This window comes from Durio zibethinus, chromosome 15 (genome assembly GCF_047325235.1).
Source record: "Durio zibethinus cultivar Kanyao isolate XHJ-2024 chromosome 15, ASM4732523v1, whole genome shotgun sequence".
In the NCBI taxonomy this organism is placed as follows: Eukaryota; Viridiplantae; Streptophyta; class Magnoliopsida; order Malvales; family Malvaceae; genus Durio; species Durio zibethinus.
The window spans coordinates 22132964-22149273 of NC_143176.1; the positions used below are offsets into that span (position 1 = coordinate 22132964).

Here is a 16310-nt window from a genome sequence, read left to right on the forward strand (position 1 = left end):
TCATTGTTTTGAAAGGGAAATGAAAACCCTGACAGATAGAGCAGAAACCCTTTTTCCTGAATTACTCGGGTAGCTGTTCCAACTACAATCTGAAAATCAATTTGTACTTAGAAAGATGCAGTAAATAAAAAAATAAAAAAGATACTTCCTGATACTGCTGTTATTAATTCCTTATGATATGCAACTGAAACAAGTTCTTTCCAATGTTAAGGGCTTTGAATGTGGGTGGTGGACAGAACAAGAACTTGTTTCAGAGGGTGAATCTATCAGATTCGATCAACCATCAACTGTAGAGTATTCCATGATGCTATGAGCCCAGGTTTGCATCTAAGCAATGTATGTACATTCTAAAATCAGATCTCTTATATTTATAAAATATAAGTTATTTAATTTGTACATAATTTAATTACTACATTTTTGTGCATTATTAACATAATTTGTTATTAGGATCAATAGTTTAAATTAGAAATTAAAGGACGATACTAATAGAAAGTTAAACATATAAATTTTATGAGACAAAAATAATAAAAATATTAATTAAAAAATAAAAAAAATTTCTTTTTCCTTTTATCTATTTCCATTTCCCTTCTCAACATTATAATCTAACTTTGGGTGTTTCTTGGACACAGCTGAAACAATCTTCTTGAGTGCTCCTGGCCGTTTCAAAGTAGTTCACTTCCTAAAGTTTTTCATCAACCAAGATTGCAATGGAGAAGCCTCTGAACCCCATTAGATTTGATCAAGCACCTGACGCTGGTTTCTTCTTGTGTCGTCATTGGAGAAACCACGTCCTGTCCTAGGACAACTGCCTTTACCATTTAACACCTAGCTATCTGCATTTGTTTGCAAATTCTAAAGTGCTCTGAACTTCCTAGAAACCATATCCTTTATAGCAATATCAAGATTCTTCTTTTAATACTGATACTTCAAATTGTTCTTTGTGTTCTTTAATGGGTTTTGCTCTAACTATACGAGGAACTATTTTCATCTCTTTATATATGCTGCCTGAAATACATTGAATAAAAACATTGCATTTTTGGTGAATCATTTCTCTGCATGCCAAGAATGAGATGAAGGAAACTCATTGTTTAAAGTTCATGACCTGTACTGCTGTGCTTTTGAGGGCCTCAAGGTTTCATAGTGACATAAATCTTGGAAACTTTGGCTCTACATTGGAAGTGCTCTTGTGATGTTGCTTTACTGATCTTTGTACTATGAAACAGAGTTTGCTCTGTCCCAATCCCCTGTTTTTTCTTCTGAAAACAGATATAACTAAAGATATATTTATTTTCTTCTTTTTTTTGGTATCCCCTTTTGAGATGGTTCTAGAGGGAAAAATACTTGAGAATGCTTGGCAAATGTTGCTCACTGTTTATTTGGAATCGATTTTTCAGGAACCACTGGTGCATAGAATCATCTGCCGGAACCAAAGTACACTGATGATATAATTTAATCATTTGTTTTGATATGCAGTGGTGAATGTGTCCTTCAATGCATGCAACAGAAAACTTGGCCAGCAATTTGTAAGTTCTTTATGTTTTGTCTTTTGAGGGATTGTTTGCAAACAGTACCGGTTAGCCTTTACCTTTTAAGGATTTAGGGGTGTTTATAATTCTATTTTAATTAAATTAAGTTAGAATCAATCTAAAATGATTAATCGGTCGGTTATTAAATTAATTTTAATTAATTATAAAAAATAATTTTTAAAAAATTTTCAGTGATTAGTTAGAAAAAAAATTAAATTAATTAAAATTTTAATCAAAATATTATAAAATCTATATATAAAACTAAAAATATATGAAAATTTACATTTCATTTCTAGTTTTTAGAATTTTTAATTTAATATTTTGATATTTGAATATTTTTGTTGAATGATTTTATTTAATTTATTTTACATATAAAAGAATAAGAATTTAAAATATAATATATTTTATTTTATTTTATTATTTGATTAATAAAAAAATTAATTGAATTAATCGAATTAATTTTGATCAATTAATTTTTTAAATTAAAAAATTTAATTTGATTAATAAAAATAAAATAACATAATTCAGATCAAAATTAATGAAACGAACTGAATGACTACGTTAAAAGGATTAACATACTTTCAGGTTCTACTTGAAGCATCCACCCAACTGATCTTTTTTTCTCAAATACTGAATTATATTCCAAATAAAATTACTTCAATCAAAATGGAAAGCAGGAATAGGATGCTCCATTGTAATGGAACCCGGGTATTGGGACAACTGAATTAAAATGGAAAACATCCAGTTGAGGACAACTGAATCCCAGGAAAAGAAGTCTACTCAAGAATTAAAATCAAAGTTCACTAAGAACGCAATTTCTGGAAGGAAAGATGGAACTGTGGCTGGTTTTCTTTTTAATTTTTAGTTGTGATTTTTTCGATTCTCTTAGTCAGTACTCTAAACGTTACAATAGCAGTATTCAGTGAAAAGTGCAAAATCCCAAACGCCTTTCACCATTGGAAAGGCCAAGCGTACAGTTCATCAAGCTGGAAAATAAATGAGCCATGTGCAATTTCGACCAATGTGGCCGAATTCCGTAACTTTTGAGTTAAAGTGCTCTGTTCGCTTCACGACTTTATCGGATTCGCTTCTTTTCAATGATTTCATGACTGAAATCCACAATACAAATTCTTAAACTTGCCCTTAAACCTTGTCACCAAGTAACAGCTCGGAAATTATTCAGGAATCAGAAATTAAGCCAAATTGTAGTATTTAATTGCAATCAATTCTACCATGTTCAAATCAGGATAGCACAGATCCATATTGAAAATACAAACACAAGCGATCTAATTTAAAAAACCTAACCCTAACAGCGTAACCACAAATTCCCCTTTCAAGAAGAAGTAAACTTGGTAACGGCTTTGGTCCCTTCAGAAACAGCGTGCTTCGCAAGCTCACCAGGAAGTACAAGTCTAACAGCAGTCTGGATTTCCCTGGAAGTGATCGTGGGCTTCTTGTTGTACCTTGCGAGCCTTGAAGCTTCTTGCGCAAGTTTCTCAAAGATATCGTTGATAAAACTGTTCATAATTCCCATAGCCTTGCTTGAGATCCCGATATCTGGGTGGACTTGCTTCAGGACCTTGAATATGTAGATCTTGTAGGTCTCCGTACTCTTCTTAATTCTCTTCTTTTTCTTGTCTCCGGGCGCTGCTCCTTCCTTAGGAAGCTTTTTGCCAGCCTTTGGCTTCTTTTCCGCCGGAGCTTTCTCGGCTACCGTCGTCTTCTTCTCTTCAGCAGGCTTCTTCTCTGCCGGCTTTTTCTCGGCCTTTGGTGCCATTTTCTTCGAAGGGTTAGGGCCCGTTTAGCTTTTGGAAGAAAAAAGCGAAAAGAGGACTGTAATCGAAGGCAAATTAGGATGATATATTCGAGACAATATGTTCGGTGGTCTTTATATAGACAGAAAGGGGAGCGGTTATTGGTTTGTTGAAGTTTCACAAGGATCCATGACGTGGTCGATTTGAACCGTTAGATAGAGCTGAGTTGATGGAGTGAATTGACGGTGGAGATGGTTTGGATATTCGGGATCTATTTTTGTGACGCGGATTGCTGAGTTGGTGTTGTCTTTCGTTGTTGGATCGTGGCGGACGGGAAGAGGAAATTGGCGTGAAAAAGTTTCTCTCTATTAATTAGAAATTATTAAAAATTTATTACTTTGTAGTGAATTTTTACTTAAATTAAAGGTTAATATTTGATTAAATTAAATTATTTTTTATTTTTAATTTAAATTATTAATTTTTAATATAAATTTAAGTGAAAATCCGTGATTTACTTTTTAAATAAAAGAGTGAAGAATATCTTTTTGTAAATTGATGGATAAGATGGAATTTTGATTATTTATATTGATTGGGACTATTGACGTGGCAAGGAATGACAATGGGTAGTGACGATTAGGAGTGAGAAAAAATTTTATTTGAATTTATAATTTTGGATTTGATTTGTATTATTTTTTATTTAGTTTGGATTAAATTTAAATATTAAATTTATATATTAAGTTTAAATTAAATATAAAAAAATTAAATTATATATGTTTATTAGTTTTTATATATTTTAAAAATTTTTATAAAATAAATATAATTATTTTATATTTAATTTCATTTAAATATATTAAAAATTATATTAAAATAATATTAAAAAATTAAAATTTGATAAATTAAATCAAATTAATAGAACTTGATTAGAATCAAATTTTAAAAAATTATAATTCTATACATTATCCAATAAAACCAAATATAATTTGAACTGTTATCACTTTTAGTGTTGAGATATAAGAGATTGATACATTTTAAATTTGATAAATTTAAATATGATATAAAAATATATAAAAAATATAATTTAAAATTTTGAAAAAAATTATATAAATTAAAAAAATAAAAAAATATTTTATATTTAACATATTAACATAAATTATAATACAATAATTTTTTAATATATTTTATATAAAATAAATATGTCATGTATATACGAATTATTTAAACCTTTGCATAACCTTCAAATCTTTTAGTTAATATTATTATAATAAAATTAATAGAATGATATAAATATATATATCTTAAAATATATTAAAAAATAAATAAAATAAGTAACAGTTTCTTGTCGCTGTACGTGAAATTAAAGAATTTCACAAAGAATGTATTAAAAAAAAAAAATCTCTTGAAAAATACGTAAACTTACGTCCGGGTCAGAATCGGACTTGGCTTTCAGAATAGCAGACCCTTCGGAACCAACACATCACATCTGACTGGGCCTAAAGAGAAAGTGTTTAATTAATTGGGCCTTTTCGGCATGGTTCTGTCAATCCAGCAGCTGGCTTTAGAAGGGCCGCATAAACACCAGGGGCGTTTTCGTAACTGCGGACCCTCGAGAGCACTAAAAAGAATAGCCTTCAGGGTTCAGTCATTTGCTTTTCCCTCGCCCCCCAAAAACCAAAACGGCAAAACCCTAGCTGTGCTTTTTCGTCTCTCCACTCTCCTCAAACAGCCCAGACGTAGCCACCATTTTTGGTTTCAGGTAATCAGTCATTTTCGTATCAAAATTTAGATCCAACAGCTCTTAAAGCTTTTATATTTTCAGCTCTTCAATTGAATCAGATAGCAACTTTTATTTGCTGTTGTTATCGGCCTGGTTTTGTTATATTTATCTTTGTATTTTGTGTGTTATTGATGGTTTGTTATTGATTTTCTGTATCCAAAAAAGAAACCGAAAAGATTTTTGGGTTTCTGGGCAAAGTCAAGAATCAATTGTTGCTATATATTCCCAAATGTTTGGTGCCCTTCATTTTTATCCTTTTTTTTCCCTTTATGTTAGCATAAAATGGCTTGGAATAATTGTAATATCCGGGAAAAAAGTTGGGTTTTGGCTGGAATGGCATTTTTCATTTGTTTCAATAAGAGAGTGAGTCAGAGGGATATTATTGTGGGACATTTGTGTTTGCTAGAAGAAAATTCAAGTAACTTACAAGAATGATCTGCTTTTTTATGTGAGTTTTGGACTGTTTTTTTTTTTTTTTCCTGAAACTATAAAAGCTTATTTTTAGTTCATTGTAAAATCTGCTGCAGCTTGGATTTGGAAGGATGGTGAGGGTCAGCGTTTTGAATGATGCACTCAAGAGCATGTACAATGCAGAGAAAAGGGGCAAACGGCAGGTCATGATCAGGCCTTCCTCAAAAGTGATCATCAAGTTCCTTTTGGTCATGCAGAAGCATGGTTTGTTAGCCAGATTCTCCCCCTTTTTTTGTTAAAGATTTAACCTTGTCATAGTAATATGAAAATGCTGATACGTTTACTTTTTGATCGCAACTGCAGGTTACATCGGAGAGTTTGAGTATGTTGACGATCACAGAGCTGGCAAAATTGTGGTTGAACTGAATGGGAGGCTGAACAAGTGTGGGGTGATTAGTCCTCGTTTTGATGTTGGAGTCAAAGAGATTGAGGGTTGGACTGCTAGGCTACTTCCTTCGAGACAGGTTAGCTTAGACACTTTTGATGTTTCTTCTCTGTGTATTATACTTCCATAAGAATTAGTATTTGCTAAGATTAAGAATATTTTATCAGAAGAAATGAACAAAACATTTGAAGTTGGAAACAGACATTGATTTATGCATCATTATCTTGTTTTTTGTTGAGTGGCATGTCTTGTATTCGTTATCATAGCCCACTAGATAAGATTTTGTTTGACATAAGATTATTATTATGTTTAATCAATTGAAATGAGATTATTATCTTTTGTGATTTATGTGTTTTCTTCTTGCAGTTTGGATATATTGTGCTGACCACATCTGCTGGCATCATGGACCATGAAGAAGCTAGAAGAAAGAATGTCGGTGGAAAAGTACTTGGTTTCTTCTATTGACACAAATTGCTGAGATTTTCATTCTTGATTTCTGTTCATGTAGAACTTGGTAGTTTTCCTCCATCAGTGTTGGTACAATTCTATTTTTGTAGATTGGGGGGATTATCCATATGTTTTGGTTATGATGTTTGAGATCATGAATTGTTGGTTTTCCATTGGAAATAGTTTGTTTGCCTTTGTCATCAGACAGTTGAAGTAGTTTTTCAATTTGGATGTTTCTGCTGATTAAATTTTTATTCCCTACTTTTTTCAAAAAAATTTATTTGGATAGATTAGTCCTGATAATTTGTGTATTTTTGTCATGTAAAATATTGAAATTCGTATATTCGCGTCATGTTTTATACAAAAATTGTGTGAAAATTCGTATTGACATGAAAATATGAAATGTGTTTTTTTTTTTTGTTAAATTCATATATAATTATTGTTAAAATTTTAAATCATATCATTTTTCGTATTTTTTATTTGTATTATATTTATGTCATGTCATTGCATCATATTTTAGATTGTCAAAGTCTAGATAAACCTGTTGCTGTTGAGAAAAAGTATACAGCAAAATCATGAGATTTGGGCATCTCATTAAGTATTTGATCTCCTCATATCTTGTCGACCTACTAGGAACGAACTAATGATCAAGTGCCACCGATTCAGCACATTTTTTCATGCTTGTGGCCCTAACATATGCATAAAATTGTAATCCATTTTGATGGATGATGAAGAAAAATTACAACATATTGCCGAATAGACAAAACATACAGAAAAACTCCAAATAAGCATGGCATAATTTGGATGCTTTTGAGGACAATAACCAAACGAGCGACCAAAACATAAACCAACAAAAATTCCGGCAAAATAAGAGATAGAAACAAGCTGTAATAATACTAGTTTCAACCATTAATGTTTCATTTTATAAGCTCAAGCATATGGTAGAAAGAAAACAGGAACATGTTCCCTTTGAATCAGAATAATAACTCAACTGCTAAGCACGTTACCATTATGATTGAGCCATAATGTCCCAACTCTTGATAAACTGCCAAAGGGTCTTTAGTTGCCCAAGTGAATAAACACCTGCTGCAATGCAACGATCGCGATTCGTTTGTATGTTCATCACCATCCTCCTCATCACCGTTGATCCCACTGTCACTGCCGCCGTTTCCGTACGTGGTTGATACCATCATGTGGAAGTTACAGTTGACACCTAGATGGAGGCCATGGATGGTTTCTAAAAGAGAATGAGCAAAAGAAAGGCTTCTGTGTTTAAAAGTAAATTGTTGTGGCTTGTGGGGAGAGTATCTTCCAAGCATATGCTTGAAGCATCAACTTTCTGGCCCATATATCTTTTCCCTTCAACTTTAGTTTTCTTTACTTGGAGGAATGTGGGGATGTAACAAGTCATATATTGTAGCAATTTGCAGCCTTTGGAATTTCCTATTGCGTTCTGCCATGTCATTCTGTTTTGGACTATCTAGTCTTTCTCTCTTGATACAGCAGGGCAATTTAGACAAAGAGATTGTGTCGAGGAATTTCTGGATTGGCAAGTTAGAATCTGTACGTTACTTCGGAGGATAACACATCTGATTTGTGAAAAAGAGAGTATAGTCAGAAAAGCGCTGAATTAGAATTTTAGGATGCACTCCAGAATCAAGAACACAGTCAGAAGGAAGTGAGGTGAGGTAGACGGAAAGATAGATAGAATCTGCAGTAAAAGAATATAGGGCTGTCAAAATTGTTATTTTGGGTGCGCTTCATCGCTCAGTCAATATTGTATTTGAAATAAAGAAATAAGAAAGGAAAGATATAAAAGTGATGAAGTGTGAGGATGAAATTTCAACGAGAGAAAGCTTAGACTGTGTAGTAGAATTTTCTCTTACGTATTCAACCTTTTAATTATTTTATGTATGACATCGAGGGATGGTGATTTAAATATAACAATTGATTGATAGTTAATGAAATATTTACGTAAAATTTAGAAAAGGTCTATATGAGTAGATATAAGTTATATTTAATAATAGACGTGAAATTTAAAAAAAAAATTTATGCGTAGATATAAGTTATATTTAATAATTTTAAATAAATATAATTTATATTTAATAATTTCAAATAAATTGAATGGTAAATAATTTTGGATAAATTCTTACTCTGACTAAGGGTAAGTTATTTTTTAAAAATAAGTTATGTAACTGTCTAAATGATCTTAAAATATAATTATATTAATCAAATTTTAATTAAGTTGATCGTTGACTAATTAATTTAGACATAATAAATATTTTATCTTGTAATTCTTATTCGTGATCTTATCTAATTTATTATTTGAAAATAGTAATAAGTTTTGGAATGATAATTGAATTCCAACTTTCATAATTTTGAGTGGAATCTCGGTATTTCACTCGCAAGTAACAAAAAACAGTTGAGCAAGGTCAAGTCTATTTACCATAAATACAAGCAGAGACAGACATAATTGAAGACAAGTGCTTGTTTTTCCTTAACAAACAAGGCAGAAACAGGAAGGAACTGGTCCCACCGTCTAACATTTATATATTGGTATATTCTTTTAGAAACCCAATCCCATCTGGTCAAAGTTGTCTTGGACAGCTTGACTTGGTTGCCACAACCATTAATCAAGAGGGACCCACTGCAACTACTGTGAATTTCCCAGCCGTTTGATGAACTGAGTACAAATTCTTTTGTTGTGTAACGAACCACTGGATGTTTTGCATTAAACCCAACCGGCAACAGCCAGTTGTTAAGTGATGATACGATGCCAACTCACTCCTCCAGCTCCTATCCCCTATGACCCATACCAGTCAACCAATCAATTAATATGAGCCACGTGGAAACTGCCAGAATATCAAACGCATTTGCCACGCGTTGTCATTTGGTTGGTTAGAGAAAAACTCGGATTTTTTATTCACTGCTCTATACCGCATAGCAGAGAGAGCAATCTGAAGAAGAAATCAACAAAAGAGAACTTAGGAAAGGGAAAGTCTTTCTCTATTCCTCTTTGCATTGCTAATTGTGGATTTGCTACCGTGCGCAGGGGGGTGATTGGCGCACCAGAAAAAATTACGAAATAGAGGAAGAGAAAGCGGACACTGCGCATTTTAGCAACTCATCTTGCTCGGAGAAGCTCTATTTTGCAGGTGGCCAATTTTCTTTATTTTTTTTTTATCATTTATAATTTAAAAAAATAAAAAAAAACTAAAAGAAACCAACCAAACAGATAAGAACTGGAAATTATAATTGCCATGGCCTTTAAGATTTGACTTTTTGGAGACTTTTTTTTTTGGAAAATATTTTTTTCAATCTCCGATCCGGTACTTTTTTTTTGTTAAATTTTTTATTTAATTACGTGGATTCGAGTGTGGAATGGTGATTTTGGTTCTGATTTTTCTTTTTTCTTTTTGTTTGTGTATGCAGATTCGAGAGTTTCTCTTTGTTTGGTGAAATTTGTCAATGGCTGCTCCACCGACAAGAGCTAGAGCTGATTACGATTACCTTATAAAACTTCTTTTGATCGGCGACAGCGGTAAGTTGATCTCTAAAGCCAATTTTCTCTCGCTTTTTTTCTCCTGTTTTTTCCTTGCAACCAAACAGATCTTCAATTTTCCGGATCTTAATCCTCTAGCTTAGATTTATTTTCCGTGCATTTACTCGAAAAGATTAGCCATGCAAGTAGATTTAGTTCACATTATCACTTATTTCATGTTTCTCCGATTGTCCTACGAATTTTGGATGAGTTTCATTGGGACTAATTTTTAGGTTTTGAGTCAAAGAACGTAGTAGAAGCAAAATTCTGGAGCATTTATTGGTTAAATTAGTTTTCTTTCTCTTTCAATTTTGCTAAACATGATTGGTTAGGAATAGCAGTTAGCTTTATGTACTTTAATTGTGATTAGTTATGGTTATTTAATTTGATGCTTTGATGATTTCATAAATTTTTAATTAATCTGTTTTCAAGATTTGACCTCAAAATATATATCTTTTCATGATTTTTTTTATTTTTAACTTTGAAATTTAGATGCCTTCATAACTTTGATATGCATTTTAAGGCTGCTAGAAGGATTCTAATGTTTTCTGTTATTTTAATATGTAGGTGTTGGCAAGAGTTGCCTTCTTTTACGGTTCTCAGATGGTTCCTTCACAACCAGTTTTATCACCACCATTGGGTGTGTATTTTTAGAATGGAGCTCCTCTATCTAGTTTTGTATCGAGTTTAAATTTTATGACTTGGAAAATGTGATTCTTCCATGTGCAGTATTGATTTTAAGATAAGAACCATTGAGCTTGATGGTAAACGGATTAAGCTCCAAATTTGGGATACAGCTGGACAGGAGCGGTTCCGGACAATCACAACTGGTGAGTATGTTAGTCCTCATATTTCTGGCTTTTCAATCTTAAGGAATGAGATGGCGGTGTTACTTGTTTTGTGCTTGAGGAAAATGATATGGTGGGTGAATCATGACATTGCTATCATCTGCATGGGAGATTTCCAGGCTGAGACCAATTTAGCTGAAATTCTTCCATGTTTTTCCAAATTTGGGAAAAAGAAAGGAAACCAGGTTCCTTTTGTTGGAAGATATGTACTCTTGTAAACTATTGAATGGAACAGAAACTTTGTGTTTTGGCTAGATGGACAGTTTTGTGTGTTATTGAGGATGGCTTAAAGGCAGTGATCTGCTGGAAAAATCTGTTGGCTGAATGTGTGAGGAGCAACTGACCTGTCGAGGAGGCCTGAAAGCAAGTTCAACCAAAGGTCTAAAACTGCACATGCTACAGGAGAAGCTAAAGCAAAGACCCTGATGCCTATTAACTGTTGTCTGTTAGCCTATTTAGGCAAGATTTTCAAGTCAGTTTGTAACTGGAAATCATTGTGATCATACACAATGGGTAATACATTGTCTTATCACTAAGAAATTCCCTCAAACAATTCCTTCCACAGCCAATGACTGCCTTGATCTGTTGTTTATGAGCATGCCATGCATGCTAATAATCACCGAAATCATTCTTAAACTTCTTAGGTCTGCTCTTCAATTAGCTGTCACCTTCTGGGTACTTAGCATTAGTGAGGCTGCTAAAAAGTTGCCTTACAAGCATTACAATTTGGCACTAGGCATCTTCAAGTTGTGATGCAAAAGGTTACTGGCTTACAGCCTGGAGATTGATACATCTTTATCTTATTCTAGCTTTATGGGAGTTTTTCTCCATTTTGTGGCATGCTGCTTGGTGGTCTGGGCATATCTCTCAGGTCTTTTGAAAATCTTAAATTCTCCTATAGAATAATGAAGTTCTTATTAACTTGATATTTGTTAACCTAAATCTTGTTTGGACTTTTTCTCTAAAATTGATATATATTCCACATTTCGCATTCATCCAAATGGTTTCTCTTAATGCAATCTCTCCAATGTTTTTAACAGCTTACTATCGTGGAGCCATGGGCATCTTGCTGGTCTATGATGTCACAGATGAATCATCCTTCAACAGTAAATCCCTTCTTCTCTTGCTTTCACTTAATAGCTGATTCTGAGTTTTGTTGTTTGGCCTTACATTTTTATATGTTTTTCTCAATGTTGCCAGACTTGCTAGTCTCCTTTTATTGACCAGTTAAAGGCTTTGCTTTGTTCATTTTGTTGTTATAGTACTTTGTTTCTCTGTTAAATCTCTTATAGAGAGGCTTCTCTACCTGCAGATATTAGGAATTGGATTCGCAACATCGAACAGCATGCATCAGATAATGTTAACAAGATACTGGTAGGGAACAAGGCAGACATGGATGAAAGCAAAAGGGTATCCTGCTCCGCTCCCCATAAGATTTCAGTAGAGGATGTCTATGATTCTATCCTCATTTAGATTGCTTTGCATGTTGTTAGAAGTTTATCATCTTATCCAAGTTGCTCTGCTAAGTATACTGTTGGATCTGTGCATTTGTACAGCGAAAGCAAAGATAAATTTCGCTTAGTACTCATTCCAAAACGAATCTTTTCATTTTGGAAGTGGGGTATGGAGGGGATCTGCAACTGATTAATCAAATTGATGATACAAAACCACTAATTACACCCACGTCCCTGGCTTCCATGTCTCCCTTTGCATTTTGTGGATGGATGCCATCTATTTTCTCGTCTTACCCTACATTTTTCTCTTTTTTAAGGCTGTGCCTACCTCAAAGGGACAAGCACTTGCTGACGAGTATGGAATCAAATTTTTTGAAACTGTAAGTAATGCTTGCTGATTCTGGTTTCTGGTTGAATTGGAGAGACCGTATCCTGAAAGAAACTTTCTCATGCAGAGTGCAAAGACAAATCTAAACGTGGAGGAAGTTTTCTTTTCAATTGCCAGGGACATAAAGCAAAGACTTGCCGACACTGACTCAAGGGCTGAGGTATTCAAATTGCCTGCCTTGTCTCAAGCAAAACTTCTTGAAATGAAAATCAGGCTCTTATAATTAGAAACCATACCTATCTTGCAACTACTGAAAGCTTTTCTATGGTTGCAGCCTTCAACAATCAAAATCAATCAACCTGACCAGGGAGCTGGGCCTGGTCAAGCTGCACAAAGATCGGCTTGTTGTGGCTCAACCTGAAGGGGGAAAAAAAAACTAATCGTGGTGACTTGATGATGGGCGCTTATATTTTCTTCTTGTCATTCTTTTTAACCTTGTTTTAGTGTGTGAAATGTTGTCGTTTCATAATTGGATAATTTGTCTTTTGGCAAACAGTGTGTTATATTGAGAACATACCATGTTGGAGGACAAAGGTCTGGCTGCTTGCAACACTAGTTCATTTGTTGAAGACGTAGGAAAAGAAATGGAAGTGGGTTCTCTATATATTCAGAACATTAACAAAGAACAAATACCATCGTGTAAAAGCTGATACGTTAGCATCCGATAAAGCCCTATAGATAAAACCTAAATACATAAGCAAATGAACTCTTTTCACATTCTTATTTACACTTAGTTATGTACCCAAACACCTCGTCTCTATGACTAAATGCCTACAACACATTGTCTTAAATTGATTGAGCCTTGAGATGAATGGAAAGCATCAGTTGCCCAACCAAAATCTACAGGGTACGTTATTTACCAAGAACTAAAACATTTTTTTTATGCACATCACGCGGGAAAGATATTTGTTGCTCTATCTTACATTCTGACAAACCTGTTCAGAAAATTCATCTTATATGTTTAGTTCTTCCTTCCCATAAATGCGCTGAAGCTCGCGAGTTGCCGCTTGAAATGATTCTGAAAGGGTGGGAAATAAATCTCAGGGCAACAAAAATACAGATCTTTCATAACTACACGGTCATTACCCAAGGTAATAAAAAGCAGAGAGGCAGCTTTGCTGCTAATCAAATCTAATTACCTTTCCAAATGCGAAAGGACTTCTGATTAATTGGGGCACCAAACACAGTTTGAATCGTATCAAACAACAAGCTTGTGGGAGTGCTCCTCAATTCTTGTACTATCTGATAGATAGTCTTTCCATTCTCAAAGTAAATGTGATTGTTTGGATGCTTTGTTTTGCAACCAGCATGGCGCTCAAACTCATAAGCATTCAGCACCTAATGCACAATCATATAATTCATTGATGGGGGGCTGAGAAGTTTAGCAAGCAAACTTAGAAACTACAGGATGGCTTACCTTAGAAAAGTCACATGATTGACACCCACAAAGATAGCCAGAACCTTTTATAACTCCACGAAGCTCCTTATTACATACAGGGATAAAACCATAAGGTAGAAATCAATTGCAACGAAAGAAATAGATTAGAAAAGAACCAACAGAGTTACCTCCCGTGACAAGGAAATGTACTTCACGGGTACACCATCAAGCATACCAGTTGATATCAAACTTCTGACATTTGAAGGGAAGCTGTTTGGAGCTTCTTTCTTTGATGATTTGAACTCTGCTTTAGTCCTTGAAGCCGATTCAGGTCTTAATTTAGCAGGCTGAGTAGCACCTGCAACTGCACCAGCAGTTGATGAATCCAGCTGTTTTTCTGAAGCTGCTACTGATGTTGGATTGGAAGATTGACTGTATGATGGTTCAAAGCTACCAAGATGCCTGTCCACAGGGATAATCTCATGTTCTTCATGAAAGCCACTAAAAGAAAGAATATTGGCATCCTCCTTACCGTAAGTGTTGCCCATTGATACGGGAATTTCATTGCCCTCACCATAAGCAGTAGTTGCTGTTCCCCTGTTATAGGTATTACCCATTACTACAACATTGTCATACTCCTTATCATAGCTATGCCCCATTGAAATGAAACTGCTTTCGTTTTCTCTCTTATAGGCCTCAATTGTAGACCTGTCACTGTTATTTTCCCTACTAAAACTATGTTCCTTTGGATCATGCATACTGTTATCAGAGTCCTTAACTTGATTGACTTTTACTTTTCTAATTCCACCATAATTTAAACATGTTTCAGGACTTTCAATGGAATGAGATATCGACAAACCAACAGATGCATCTTCACCAAAATGATCTTCAATGCCTTTTCGTCTAATGTTATCAGCTTCAATGGGAGATATGTTCCTTTCACTGAAATTGACTGACCTTTCAGATTCAGAGCCAAACAACCGATCAATAAATTGGCTTGGAACTGATTGAAAGCTGGAAACGTTTTCCCAAGGGGAAACATTTGAATCAGATATTCCAGAACTTGTTTTGTTGTTTGTAGCTTGTATAGCTTGCTTTTTGTTGGGGAACAGCTGTGGTTCAGCATCAACAAACCAATTATGTGATCGCTTGGTTTCAATTATGGAAGGATTATTAAATGTTGCATTCCCGTCAGATACATACGCAGGACCCTTTGCCATCCAAAAACTTTTATTCTGAAAAGACTGCCAGAAACAATCACTCAGAAGTCACTTGTTTGTAATACTTCAAAAATCCATTAACCAACAAAACCTGGGGAAGAAAAAAACTTCAATCCTTTTCAAAGTAACAAATATTGTTGTGTCTAAACCATTCTAAAAAAAAGAACCATAATGTACATTTCTTGAGACAGGTGTTTTTTTTTTTGTTTTTTTTCCAAAAAAGCTTAGGAGCAGGAGAGGTTGCCCCATCTCCAAGGCCAGAGTAAGCCGTCAACCCACAGTAGGATTTACAAATTCTTTGGGACTTTTCGGACTTATAGATTGCCTACAAAGAGGGGACTCTGGGGTTTGAACCTGGGTACTTTGCATCCAGCCTTAACCACTTGCGCCAACCCTGGCTTGAGACAAGCGTTTACAGTTGCCTAGTTCAACTCTACTCCAGGTTGACTGTTGGACATATTTTACCCCATCCAGAAGGCTTCCTTTGTTTATATATACATTGTTGACCATCCAACAATATAACTAAACTCAACTATTTCAGCAAAATTTTCAAAAATGGAACATTCATTTAACTAAAAGAAAAGAAAATAAAAAGCACCCATTTTATTATCACGAACTAACTTCAAAAAAATTTACCATTTCAACTGAAGACAAAGCACTTTTCCTTTTCTTCTTCTTCTTCTTCTTATCCTTTAGCTCTCAATCAAAGCGCGTGAACTCAGCTTACATCGTCCACATCCAAAGTTTCCCTGCAAATTTATTAACAAGAAAAATCCCTAAAAACCCAGATAGCGAAATGGCTAAAAACAAAAGCTTTATCAAACCAATAAAAAAGCGGAACCCTAAAATTAATTTCAAAGCAAAAGTTTTTTCTTTTCCTTAATTTTCAACGATTCTTACCTTTCTTTATCGCCGGAAAACCGAAGGCAGCGGTCGATCGCCGCTCGTTTTTATGATGAATTTACGGGCGAGCAGAATTGAGAGAAAAAAAAAAAAAGAAAGAGAGTTAATTTTGACTTTGTGTGTGAGGAGCACCGGATTTTTGCTCGTGAAAAGAATATCGAAACGTGGGCTACAACTGCTTGATCGATCATACGTCATGGATACTTTCATCTTTGACGTAC

General features: G+C 34.3%; 4 protein-coding genes across 7 annotated transcripts; 2 read left to right on the forward strand and 2 right to left on the reverse strand.

Annotated features, from left to right (window-relative positions):
* Positions 1 to 2719: 2719 nt before the first annotated feature.
* On the reverse strand, positions 2720 to 3390 carry LOC111301413 (putative histone H2B.1). The gene has a single exon (XM_022897041.2). It carries the CDS (start codon positions 3301 to 3303, stop codon positions 2860 to 2862), a length of 444 nt encoding a protein of 147 aa, XP_022752776.2. The 5' UTR covers positions 3304 to 3390; the 3' UTR covers positions 2720 to 2859.
* A 1483-nt stretch (positions 3391 to 4873) lies between these two features.
* LOC111301421 (small ribosomal subunit protein uS8z/uS8w) lies at positions 4874 to 6611 on the forward strand. Of its 2 annotated transcripts, none has more exons than XM_022897047.2 (4): positions 4874 to 5033; positions 5582 to 5729; positions 5829 to 5989; positions 6277 to 6611. In XM_022897047.2, the coding sequence occupies exons 2-4, from the start codon at positions 5597 to 5599 to the stop codon at positions 6373 to 6375; spliced, it is 393 nt and encodes a 130-aa protein (XP_022752782.1). In that variant the 5' UTR covers positions 4874 to 5033; positions 5582 to 5596; the 3' UTR covers positions 6376 to 6611. The 2 variants fall into 2 exon arrangements, with proteins under 2 accessions (XP_022752782.1, XP_022752783.1); XM_022897048.2 differs by having other exon boundaries at positions 4948 to 5033; positions 5560 to 5729.
* Positions 6612 to 9305: 2694 nt separating this feature from the next.
* On the forward strand, positions 9306 to 13192 carry LOC111301412 (ras-related protein RABE1c-like). 2 transcript variants are annotated; one of them, XM_022897039.2, is made up of 9 exons: positions 9306 to 9512; positions 9790 to 9898; positions 10466 to 10538; positions 10628 to 10728; positions 11787 to 11852; positions 12059 to 12156; positions 12518 to 12580; positions 12656 to 12748; positions 12863 to 13192. In XM_022897039.2, exons 2-9 carry the CDS (start codon positions 9826 to 9828, stop codon positions 12947 to 12949), a joined length of 654 nt encoding a protein of 217 aa, XP_022752774.1. In that variant the 5' UTR covers positions 9306 to 9512; positions 9790 to 9825; the 3' UTR covers positions 12950 to 13192. The 2 variants fall into 2 exon arrangements, with proteins under 2 accessions (XP_022752774.1, XP_022752775.1); XM_022897040.2 differs by lacking the exon at positions 9306 to 9512 and adding an exon at positions 9553 to 9686.
* On the reverse strand, positions 13165 to 16212 carry LOC111301409 (uncharacterized). Of its 2 annotated transcripts, none has more exons than XM_022897036.2 (6): positions 16087 to 16212; positions 15823 to 15935; positions 14155 to 15210; positions 14006 to 14071; positions 13728 to 13926; positions 13165 to 13606 (listed from the first exon to the last, which is right to left on the reverse strand). In XM_022897036.2, exons 2-6 carry the CDS (start codon positions 15823 to 15825, stop codon positions 13542 to 13544), a joined length of 1389 nt encoding a protein of 462 aa, XP_022752771.1. In that variant the 5' UTR covers positions 15826 to 15935; positions 16087 to 16212; the 3' UTR covers positions 13165 to 13541. The 2 variants fall into 2 exon arrangements, with proteins under 2 accessions (XP_022752771.1, XP_022752773.1); XM_022897038.2 differs by having other exon boundaries at positions 14155 to 15277.
* Between the last annotated feature and the right edge of the window lie 98 nt (positions 16213 to 16310).